General features: G+C 38.6%; 1 protein-coding gene across 1 annotated transcript in view; it reads right to left on the reverse strand.

Moving 5' to 3' along the window:
• Positions 1 to 12876, reverse strand: part of SATB2 (SATB homeobox 2) — a 175445-nt gene that overhangs the window by 65150 nt on the left and 97419 nt on the right. The window contains exon 7 of the mRNA XM_037167591.2: positions 7957 to 8429. Within this exon, the coding sequence (XP_037023486.1) occupies positions 7957 to 8429 (473 nt within the window). The remainder of the gene's footprint in view (positions 1 to 7956; positions 8430 to 12876) is intronic.

Consider the following 12876-nt stretch of genomic DNA (forward strand, 5'->3'; position numbering starts at 1 on the left):
AACCTTCTTTCCCCAGAGCACACACAAAGCCAGCATCTCCCCCAAGCTTTCTGGCTGAAATTGCCTAAAAAGTGCCAATTAATGGGAGTCTTTACATGCACAGGAGGGACTAAAGTGAGACAGCTATCTAGAAGGCCATCCTTAAGCCATCTAATAACTTTGAGACGCTGCTATTCTGGAAGATATTAATATTATTATAATCTTTAAATCTATGAAGTCAAGCCAGTGATTCTGAAATGAAAGACTGCCTATTTTATGAAGCAAGCAGGGCCATCTTTTCCTACTTTATTAATTTAATGTTGAAAGCAAAAGAGGGTATATTATTTGCTTCCAAAGCCAATAACATGTTCATGCCTGATCTGCAGCATTTCATATTTATAGCCCATCTTTCAGAGGCTGGACTTCCTTTTTCTCACAGGTTTCCTTGTCATTCTATAACCAGCTCACTGGACCATGGAGTCAAGACCCCTGCATTTACATTGTGTTTTATTCTCATATGGCTTGCTGAGGGCTGTATCTCCATTGGATACTGAGAAATAATGATGACTGAGACCAGAGGTTGGCTGAGAAAGAATTCTGAACACATCTTTGGAGGTCAAATTTTCTACAACTATAAACTGTATTGTAATTAAATCATGCTTATCTTTGGCTAACAGTATGTATAAATCAAACACAACACTTAGAGAGAGAGAGAGAGACAGAGAGAGAGAGAGAGAAAGTTTCTCCCATAAAAAACTGACTGGTAATTCGCTGAAGCTCAGACTTCCAAATATTTTGATTGCTAAAATTTTCATTTTGTTGCTACACATCTTTTCCTAACTGTGCTACTTCAAAATATAATGTTTAGCACGTCCTTAGACATTTTTAACTTTAATAATATGAATGTGAATATACTCTAAACATGGTGCCAATAAGGCATAAAAGTAGAATACTTGTCATTTCACACAAAGACATTTATGTTTCTAGCCATTGACCTTACTGCCAACTTTCCTGATACATCATTCAATCTAATTTTCCAATCTGTTGAAACATTCTCCAGTTGCTGAGTGACTTCATAAATTGTATTTATAACCCTGGCCTTAAGTTTCTTCAAATGATGTGGCCTTGATGAGTAAACAGCAGATTTTTGGCAAAGTCTCGTAAAAAATAAAAAGTAGTCAAATAAGGACGGGTCAACCAAATGAGTTCCCAAATGATTTTTTTCAATCCTCTTCTGCATCAGATAAGACCAGGGTAAACAGCTTTCTCAAGCTATGCCTTTGACAAAAGGTTGAGAACTGAGTAAGTCTGTGACCTTTTCATGGACCTGAAGAAGGAGTAAGACGCCAAACAAGAGGCCTACTGTTAGGGAAGAATAGCACATTCTACAAAACACATCCATGCTTCTACCGAAAACATGTTTCTAAGAACTGGCTCAGGAGACCCTGAGACACAAAATGAGCCTGAACTTTCTGAGATACGGCAAAAGTATTGTTTTCAAATGATACAAACTTCTTGTTGTCGATTCTTTGTAGAAGGATGTGTCCTGAACTCCACTGTCAAGGTAAGGGGGCAGTGGTACAGACAGGGATGAGGTCCACAGCTAATTGCCCTTTCCACGCAGTCTAATGCTCCCATTCACATGTGGCAGTTCCAATGGATTTAGCCCAGTGTGGATCAAAGCCTCCTCTACCTCATTTAACAGATTTGCTCAGATGGAAGGTCTCAGAGGAGAAACAAGGTTAGTAAATGGAGGAATTTCTGGACATACAAATATGTAGGTCACTGGATTTTTAAATAAGTTAGAGAACAGTTTATCTACAAAGGAAGATTCACTGTACATATTTTATCAATCATGCTTACCTATGGGTCAGTGGACGTACCACAACCATTCCTTAGAAATATTAAGTTTTAAAAAAATACCACCTTAAGCTTCTGATTAATGTTTTAAATCCATAAAGTGATGAGGAACAAAAGAACATGTACAATTAGGATTCATAATCCAACTGTCAAAATGAAAAGACATAAACACGGTTAAGAGCTAAGCAACTTATTCCACGACCATCAGCCCAATAAGTGAAAGGATGCCTACACTAAAATACATTCAGAATATAAGCAAGGGAAAATAAATGTGAAAAAATAAATAACACCTGACAGAGTGCCGGTCCTATTACTTCTCAGAGTTACTAGTCCTGCAAATACCATCTGCATCCCTGACAGGGCACTGGGGCTGGGGCCGGGCCAAGGAGCAGAGCTAGACGCGGAGACTCTGTCGGTGCAGTTTCCATTTCAGTCCAGGCTGGAAGACCTCATAGGAACACAAAACCAATGTCTATTTCTCTCTCTCTGTTTCTCTTCCCCCCACCCCAACAGAAGTAAATCTGACATCAACATCAGCCCACTAAATTCAGGGGACTCAATTTAAAAATATTTTTCAAAGGAAGGCAGTACAGTAAAAGCGGCTATACCATTTCCACAACAACATCGTGCTTTAGATTTCTGAAGGTACTAGGCACTGAACTGAAGGTAGGCTCCCTTGGGAGAACTACTCCCACGGCATAACCAGACGCCAGCCAGGCTGGCAACGACACTGATCCACAACCTGCGGTAAAAAGCACATACGGAGACCAGGATTCCGGTGCAGGTGACTTATTATGGAAATGTTTCTGGGGGAAACTGGTGAGGGACAAGGAGAAGCAGGACAGAGAGGAGAAGAAACCCACACGAGGTGCCAGCCTCAGCCTGATCCTGCAGAGAGGTCTGGAGTGGGAGCCACACTTCAGAGCTGTCCCTGCTTCAGGAGGAAGGGAGCTGGGCTTTCGTCCTCACTCACCTATGAGACATTGGTTTAGCATTTCCAGCTCTTCCCCAATATGAGCAAAGTAAAATCCAGTAGCCTGAGGAGAATCCTTTAAATAAAGAACCAACTAGCTAATGTCAGGTTTTAGAAGTAAAAGCAGGGGGTGGGGTGACAGGTGAGAGTAGCAGAGCATCAAACAGAAGCCATCATGCTGTCTCAGCCTCCTCTGGTGCACTGACCACCCCACGTCACTCTGTGACCACAGGTGACAGAATGCTTGGACATGCATCAGAGGACTGCCTGAATAGCAATGACCCGGTCAGAAAGTCTCGTCACTGTTACCTTACCATCCTCATTGGTCCCCACTTGTCCTAACTGTCTTCAGAGACATGAAAAGTAGGATTAACCTTTCAAAGGACTGTAAAGAAGAAAGTAATATTTTTTGCTTTAACAATACATTCTATATATAAGGTCATAATGACAAAAATAGGCTTCTACCCTCCTGATGATGCAAGCAGATGTGACACTCTGCTCCGTCCGCATCCGGGACATAGTCTCATGCCTGTGCTGCAGATTCGCTACCCTGGCATTACATGGCCTCGTGTGTGCTGTTTCCCTTGCCCAGAACATGTGATGTAATTTTATAGTCTTAGTTTGGAAGGATATGTTTGTACTAATACACCAGTAGAGAAATATAAAAAATAATAAATACTAAAACAAGATTGGTAAAAGGTTGGCTGCCTTGGACAGTTATGAAAAACATTTTGCGTACTATGTAAATGTATTGAGAGTTGCCTCTCAGAAATATAGCTTTACTGCTTAATTATGTTATTTTATATCATCAGATAACCTAGAGAGTGGCAATGGATCCAATATACAAAGTAATTAATAATTTCTCTTTGGACAACTAACATTTTCAAATGCTGCTATGAATTTGAGTTCTTTATCTAGGAGTCTTAAACATGAAAAACTATACTGATATGTTTTTGTAGTTTTTTTTATAATTCTAGCATCATTTATGAATACTATGCATGTGATTTTGTTCTACATACAAATACACAAGCTGCTAGATTTGTTCTTTGTTAGGAATAAATCCAGGAATACAAACTGTAGGGCAAAAAACTGCTTTCATTGCATTTGATAGTAAATGAGTAATGGACATCATGAACTACCTCTGGAAAACATTCAGTGGGCTGAGGATATGCTACATGTCAGTAAAGCCGCTGAGTATGAGACTGGTATTGGCTTCAGGTTTCCATTTAAAATAACAGTTCTTATTCTGCATGCTTTGACAGAAAAAAAATGTTGAGATTCTTTTTTGTGCAAAGATTAACAATTCATCTACATTATTATCTATAAAAGTTAATTTTTATTTGCTTATTATAGTTGGCAAATTATTATATCACCCACAAATGTCCAATTCCACTCAAAAAGGCCTGACATTTAGAAAGCCCATGGTTGGTTTCAGAGGGCACGGCACACTGTATTTTCCATTTAACAGGGCTGCTGGTGAAACCCAGCTGCCCACCCTCACTGTTAGTGACTACAGTATACACAGCGAAAACAATCTGCCTGCTGACCTCCAGCTCAAGTTCAAACTATGTCATTCTGTCAATACCATCTACCTTGATTAGGTTGGGCTTTATACACAACAGGTTATGATCCCAGAGGGATGAAAAGCTTTCCCAAATTAAAAGCAGAATTTTAAAAGGAAATACTCATACATTCCTATGCAGTTTCCATTTGATATCCTCAAGGCTGGCCCATGAGCTCCAGCTCATGTTGATTGAAAGTGAATGTTTCTTTCTGGGTGTAGCCATCTTACAAATTTAATGGCAGGAGGAAAAAAATAAAATGTGTTCCATGTTTCAATTAGACTTTTTATAACTTGGCACTTGAAAGATGGCAATGCCAAAGAAAAATCATTAATCCATAAAAACAGACAAAAAGGAACGTGCAGGAGAAGACGGACCTTCAGAGTCTCGGCCTCGGCAGAGCATTCCCTCACACCAGCACGCTCTGTCTTTTGTCTAGGCTCACTGTATGTCTACTCTTACGCGTCACGCTATTTGGACAAAAGGTATACTGGATTTGGTTTCAGTCCAAAGCAATGCAACCATGCTTTCAATTTTGTCCTTAGCCAAAGGAGCTGCAGTGGAACCAGGCAATAAAATGTTGGCTAGCCATGAAATGCCCATTCACACACATGAATGATAAATGAAAGAACACACACACAGAATGGCAAATACAGACTAAAAGACGCATCCTTCCACTTTGTATTTTGTCACCGTATGCAACAGACTTGCTCAAAAGGACCAGAGTGTTTCCTAATCCCAGTCCACGTAACTGTGGACACCCAAACGCTGCCTGAGTACCGACTCACAAGAGAGAAGTGATGGAGTGATGTCTGGAACCGTGCAGACCTCTGTGAGCCTCCAAACTCAGTTTCAAATGATGTAAACAGACTCTGTCAATAATAGAAAGTATAAATCTGCTAAGAGTCAAGAGAGCAAGAAATTTCACCTCTCTGGGTCTCCTGCCACACTTAATCTGTCAGCCCCAAACCTCAAACAATCCTACTGCTGCCGCTCCCAGAGTCCCTGCACTGCTGAAGCCCGGTACCGAACCACCGCGGCTGGTTCTATCACTTGTGCATGCTGTTGGCTTCAGCCGAGGCCCCATTCTACCTCACAAACCCTTCAATCTCAAACTGACTCCTATCCCATTCAAACTTGCGACCCACTCCTGGCCTCCCTTTCAACACCACATTTGGGAAACAGTAATTTGCCCCTGCTTCCGTATCCTCAACAGTTAATCACTCCTTAAGTCGTGAATTCTGGCTCCTGCTTTCACCACTCTAATGAAATTAAACTTTCAAGTTTGCAAAGATCTCTACCCAACCAATCACCGAATTTCATGGCATGGGCTCAAGCTTCTCCCTCCCAGACTTCTTAGGTTTCCACATATGAACGAGCCTCCTGGAAACCCTACTCACGTCTTCTATCTCTCTCTCTAGCAGGTTCCCAACCTTCCATCTTCACCTGGCCACATCTCTCCCGGCACTTCTTCAGTCTCTGCCTAGTGGGCGTAGTGGTGACAGTTTTGTCCCCTCATTTCCCTGACTCTTTAAATCCCAGGCTCTGTAAATAAACTTCAAATCTCTTTCTCTATCCCTGTCCACTCACTCTTCTTAGCAACAAACTCCTATTTTCAATGACTGCTACACATTTTCACTTTAAGAAATCTGCCTGCCCCTGAAATTCAAAATGGCCCAATCCAAAATAATCACTTTAACTTTACCCCAACCATCTCTACCAATATCCTCCTTGACTCTCCCACTAAAGCATTATTCTCAATCACCAGGCTCACACCTTAGCATTACGTTACCTCCTTCCCTCTCCACCTATCCAAGGGGCTGCACTTTCAGCCACCTGGTCTTTCACAATGCTGCTTGACTGCTCCATTGCTGTCAGCCTGGTTCGAAACTTCCACTCATTTCAGCTGGACACTTATGGCAGCCTTGCAAATGATATCCCACCCTCTTGCTATCATGAGGGGAAGAGAAATCTTCCTAAAATCTAGTTCTGGTTATTGGACCATAGCATAGTCCTGTATTAAATCTTCAATGGTTTCCAGTGCCTACTGAAGTTCAAAGTTCTTAGCATGGCCCAAAGACCTTTTTTGATCTGTTCCCTCCAGATCAAAGTTCTAGTTACCAAGCTTTGCTATCAACTATCCACCATTCCCATATTTTTAACTCAAGATTTTTTTCATGAATTCTTTTAATCTAAAATATCCTTCTTTCTACATTCTCTGTCTGTTAAATTTTATTTATCCTTCAAGGTCTAACTCACCAGCAACCTCACACTCAATTCAACTGTTTACATGTGTGCTGGACCATGATCTTTTTTATTTTCACTTGCACAGAGCTTCAATTCCTGCCTTGCACTTAGTAGGTGGCTCAACTTAAAACCACTGTCCTCTTAAAGACTTACCATATTCATTCTACTGTAGTATTCCCTACCCCCAGCTTCTCATGACACCCACTGCAACAACTGCTGACATTCTCCTCTATTGGTCGCCACACTTCACACTTTATTTTAGTTACTTGGGTTCATTTCTTGTTTCACTGCAAAGTCCTTAACTCCTTGAGATTAGCACTTTTACTTTTTTGTACTCTCATAAGGGCTAGATCAGTGGTTCTCAAAGTATGGCCCCCAGACCAGTTACATCAGCATCACCTGGGACTTTATTAGAAATGCAAATTTCTGGGTCCAAGCCCCAGACCTATTGAATCAGAAACTGGGATGAGGCCCAGCAAACTGTGTTTTCACAGCCTTCCAGGTGCTGCTGATGTGCACTTAAGTCTAAGAACCAGTGATGGAAAAGAATCTCTTATGTATAAGTGACCCCTCAATAAAATAAAACATACATATAGTTTATCTTCCTATCATTTAATATTGTATTGGCATATAATTCCCCTAAAACACTGAAAATATGAATAAATTATTACAACTTTATTAATATCTTAAATCTAACTTGTATACTTTGAAGTGTTATATATTACAGAAATTACAACACATAATGATACTCTTTATAAAGTGCAAAAACAAAGTAATAATAGATTGGGCATGCATTAATAGTTTTAAAACTACTTTTTAAAAAACAAGATAATGATTATCACACAGTTCAAGGTCAGGGTTACATCTCTAGAAACAAGCAGGTGATAAAGATGAGGGAGGAGAGGAGCACACAGACCCAAGACACTGGTAACATTTTGGGTCCTGAGTTGGTGAGTTCAGACATGTTCATTATGTTGCTGAAATGGATTAATTAGTTATAGCTATGCATGGATCAATGGCAGTAAAAGTTTATAAACTAAGTATTATTAACTAATCTAATTATATGTGCCCTGAGATTCATAAAAACTTTTTAAAATATAAAACAAAAATGTGTCACAATTCCATCCCTAACATTATTCTTTTTGTTTGTTTTTTTTATTGTTTTTGCTGTTACAATTGTTCCCACTTTTTCTCCCTCTTCTGACCCCAAGCCCACATTTACACAATGGAATACTATGCAGCAGTGAAAGAAGAAGAAGAAGAAACTTTTACATTTTGCAACAGCATGGATGAAGTTAACCACCAATTAATGTTCATATTCAACGCTAATGGTACCTGTGTGCGGTTGAATGCCACTCTTGCAAAGACAGCTTGGGATACACTGGCCCTCTTCAGCTCATCTCTGACTTGCTGGTAGATATCTGGAGAGACTTCCACAGACGAGTTGGTTGGCTCTGGCTTAACTGCTCTGGGAATGGGTGGATGGTTCAGGAACTGCTGGTTGATGGCTTGAGGATGCTGGTGGGCCAGGAGCCGGCTAACAGCAATCTGTTGGTTTATCAGATGGGCCATGGCTATTTGTTGCCTGACAAGCTGTGGACTAAGCTGGGGAGAAAGAAGACCAGGGCTCATGATGGGCTGTAACGCGGGCACTTGGTTTCGGATTGGTGTACTGTGGTGGATTTGGCTATGAGGAGACTGTTCGTTGGTTTTCCCCAAGGATGCCAGCTGATTCATATTTGGCAAATGCATTGGACGCTGGCCCAGAACACAATAGTCTGAAAGGTTTTCTCGTTCCACTCTTTCCACTGTTAAGAGATAAAAGTGACAATTATCATTATATTCATTAGTATAATTTATTGCTAATCTATGTGCTACTGTTTTATCACATTTTTGGCAAATTAATGACATAGACTTTTTTTATACAAAACTGGAAGCCCCAAAGTAAAAGTAAGTTATACTTTCTTGCAAAATATTGGACTAATAGATTTTATAGGTGATATGGAAGTAATAATATTTGCCATTTGAATTTTCTTATATTCTTAAAAGTAGGCATTTTAGTGAATAGCCAAGACACAAACCACTAACCATAATAAATTCTATGTTCTCTTATATTTCCAAGCTCTATCATCTCCATCACTTTTTGTTATAAATGCAACAGCTGTTATCATCTTCTTTAGTTTGTGATCAATGGTAAAGTTCATGGTCATCAGGAAATGATAAGGACAATATCTCCTGCCAGATTAACTACAACCTCCTAATGAAAATCCATACAACTACCATTATACAACACAGAAACAGTAAGAGACAATGCCTAACACAGTGTATCTTTTTTACCTACTCACTTGCTACCTTTGCCATAGGAATATTTCCTTAATAAGTTAATATTTTAATGATTATAATATACAGTAGGATAGTAAAGCTCACAAAATTAATACCATCACTTTGACCTGCTCCTCAATATGATGCTTCCCCTTTCCAAGTTATCTACATTTTACATTCTATTGCACTTAAGTAAAAATTTAAGGGATAACCTTGAAAGGGAGAAGAAAAAGACAGTATCGTATGTGTTCAAACATGAGGCAGATTTTTTTCTTCCCCCAAGGATATTTCTCAACAAACAGTGAGTCACCTCATAGTCAAATCCTTATCTACATCTCTGTATTACTTTGTTATGTAAAACAAAGGTTTATTTGGAGAAAATACAATAAGCTAAAAACCCTCCATCATTACTACTTTTGAATGCTTGTAGATGTAATCTACAAAATCTGTTTTTTAAACAAAAATTCCAAACAGATTCAATAATTATTTCTTAAAATTGCAAATGCTGGATATGATTATGCAAAGCCTATTAAGATAACTTTTTTTTTTGTTTTGAACAAGCTGCTTCTTTTTTTTAAACTTTATTTTAACTGTTGTTCAAGCAAGATAACTTTTTTAAAGAGACTCTTTTGGGTAGTTAAATGCTGGAGATCAAAAGTATTCACCTATAGAAAAAGTTTTTTTAAATGTCCCTCTATTTTTGTACCATTATTATGGTGCCTGTAGCTTGGCATGTGGTTTACAGTGACAGAACCATATTTGAATCAAAAAAGTGCTGAGTCTCCAAAAAACTGAGGCAGTGATGTTTGCTAGAAAACTGGGTGAGATGAGACAAACAGTGATGAGTTTCTCTTTACTTTGGCTGAAGAAACTAGTCACAGATCATATGTGAAGACTTTTGAGTAATTAGTTAATGAACTGTAAGGGTGGGGAAAAGCAGTATTTCCAAATTAATATTTTATGTAATATGTGATTTTAAAATGCACACGGAGAGGTAATACATAAAAATGTAAGTAAATATTTGACCATTTTATCTACATGTCTAAAATATAGATATCCTTTATATCTTTTATATATTCAAAACCTCAGAAAATAGATAATCTTGGGTTCACATTACATTCAGACATATACAGTATTTTTTTCTGCTTTAAAAAAACTGAATGTTACCTCACTTTCCCATGAACCCCATAAATCAAAAGTTTACATCAAACTTCAAGTGTTCAATTTTTAACTTAATCCTTCAATGTATATTCACCTTTCCTTCATGAGGTTCAAGGTGAACAAATTATTTGAATGTTATCCTCTAAAGGCAAATATTTTTCAATCACTGTGTTAATTAAACTTTTAGTTACACAATCTTAAAATCAAACCAAGCAAATAGTTAAGAGCCTTCAAATAAGGCAAGCTGACACCGTTTTCACAAAACCAAAATTACTAGTATAATTTCCTTACTGAGAAAAGAGGCGGAGACAGCAGACGGCTTCTAGAGTCAAGTTATACTTTATAAGCAGAAACATTTGGCCCCGAATAGACATTTTATTCACTTTTATTTGTTAATCTGCTTTTTAATTCAGCCAAAGTAAAGACAAATTCAAATATTAAATTATGTTTCAGGTACTTAAGCAAAAGTTTTATCTGTTTCTTTTTCTACTTAAAAAGCACAGACCATTCTCTCATAGCATGCATTCTTCAGCCAAAAATTAATTTTCCAAAATTTTGACATTTTCCTTTTTCAATGATTTAATTACATTTGAGTAAGTTACTTTCTTGAGATATAGCTAAATGATACCATCAATTAAAAAAACACTCCATTCACAGATCTAGTCATAATCATGCACACAATTAAGCACAAATATCAGAGTTCCATGAAGCCTACATGGACTGGTGTAATACAAAGCAGAATAATGTCAATCCATATTCCTTTAAGATTCTATTGTACATAATAATTCTTCCTTTTCTTACAAGTTCCCAGATCCTTCTGAGTTCATATAGTTAAGAACAGTGACTGTAGAAATATCTTTGGAAACATGTGGTAACACCGTGAAGAACTAACCACTTAGTAAAATGCAGGGAAGGAACTGCAGGCGCAAATGCCTACACACTCAGGTAAGAACAGCTGAAGAAGCCTGCTGCAGGGTCCTGAGTACAGCAAGGAAAAGCCTGCTCAGTCCAAAGGGAGCAGCTCCTAAGTTGCACCAGCCACTTTTTGTCTTCCTCATATTGTCATTTCTTCAGATTTTTTTAAGAAAATAAAAGTTGGATTTTTACATGTTAGCTCCTAATTTTTAAGTGTTGGCAACTAATTCCATTTTCAAAACACAATAAAAGCCAATGAAAACATTTCTGAAAACCAGATGCTGCCCATCAACAGGCAGTCTTAAAGTTTTGCCTGTTAGACTGAAGATACCTCCTATGTTGTTAAAGAGAAAAAATTTAGCAACATGTGTCAAAGATGGTAAGCCAGTCCTTATACCAGGACCACTGCAACAGACCACTACAAGAGGGGACACTATAATAGGATTGCAGAGTGTGAAGGGAGTTTGGGCCCAAATCCAAACACAGCATGGGCAAATGGGAATTTTACAGCCAAGGAGTAGGCTTAGGGTCAGTGGATGGAAAATTACTTAAGAGGACGTATCAAACGTAAGGGGGATCCTGGCTAAACCAACCTAACAGGATTCTTTGCTGAAGAAAGGCCAGAGGAATCAGACATCACCTAGGGGACAGTGGAAGATGACATATCAAAGATGATCAGATACCAAGGTTATGGGGGGTTCTGGTTAAAATGACTTGGCAGGGTTCTTACTGAAATTGGAATTTACAAGGAAGTATACAGATGGGCCTAGGAGAAGGTTCAAGAGTCTCTCTAAAGTTTGGTTAAGCAATTAATCTTTGTCAATGTTTTTCAGTCCCTGACAGCTCTACCAATAAAAGCCAAGTCCTTTACTGTGAAGAACAAAGGGGAGAAAGAATCATCATCCCACAATCACCAGTGGATGAAGATCAAATGCTCAACAGGGTGCATTTCCACTGACCAAAGCAATGCATAATTTCAGTAATGGTTTGCACAGATTTTGCCAAATTTTAAAAAAAGTTTTCAATTTTTTTCTGCTGCAACTCCCACAAAAATAATGTCAGAATAATATTTAGCCCCTTACGTCACAGCAGGTGAAACACAAATGCTTAAAAAAGAGTCAGAGGAACATCACAAACTGAATTTGGGTATTCATTATTTCTATTTCTTTTTCTTTCTTTCTAACCTCCCTCCCTTCCTTCCTTCTTTATTTTTTCCTCCCTCTTTCTCTGTCTTCTTCCCTTTTTCTTTTTAAATTATTTGGAAGTAAACACAAGGAATGAAATGCAGATGTAACAGAAGTGCCTGATTTTGTGTTCTGCTTTTCTCACTCTGAGAGAAAAACATCATGTTAAGTCTGTCTTAAACTAAATCAAGTCCAAAGACAACACCTCTGAAGCACCATCTTATCTCTGCAATATCAGGCCATGGATCAGAAATCTTTTGAAAGTGAAGAAGAAAAGGCAGTGCTGCTTCTGATGATGAAAACAATGTTCACATTCACACCAGAAAATATTCTTGATGAAGCCAAAACGCTTTCTAACTAAACAGACATTAGAAACACACTGCTTCCGGGGCTTTATATTAGAGATACAACTGAAGTCCCTGTGAATTTGATTCTACTACTACTGTTGAAGTCCTGAAGGTGACCTGTACAGTGGAAAGTGCCCAGGAAGGAATCCTGCCCCCAACTCCACATGCAAGTCCCCAGACAGAATGTGCACTAAAGAACTAATGAAACAAGTGGGGCTGACACACTTCTAGTAGCTGAGAGGCTTTCTGTAGCTTTCTCACCTTTGGGCACACAATACAGATCTGGAATCTGCTCCGGTTTCTGAGACACTCACAGGATCAGTAAG

This window comes from Artibeus jamaicensis, unplaced genomic scaffold (assembly GCF_021234435.1).
Source record: "Artibeus jamaicensis isolate MK-2021 breed Jamaican fruit bat unplaced genomic scaffold, CSHL_Jam_final contig_391, whole genome shotgun sequence".
NCBI lineage: Eukaryota > Metazoa > Chordata > Mammalia > Chiroptera > Phyllostomidae > Artibeus > Artibeus jamaicensis.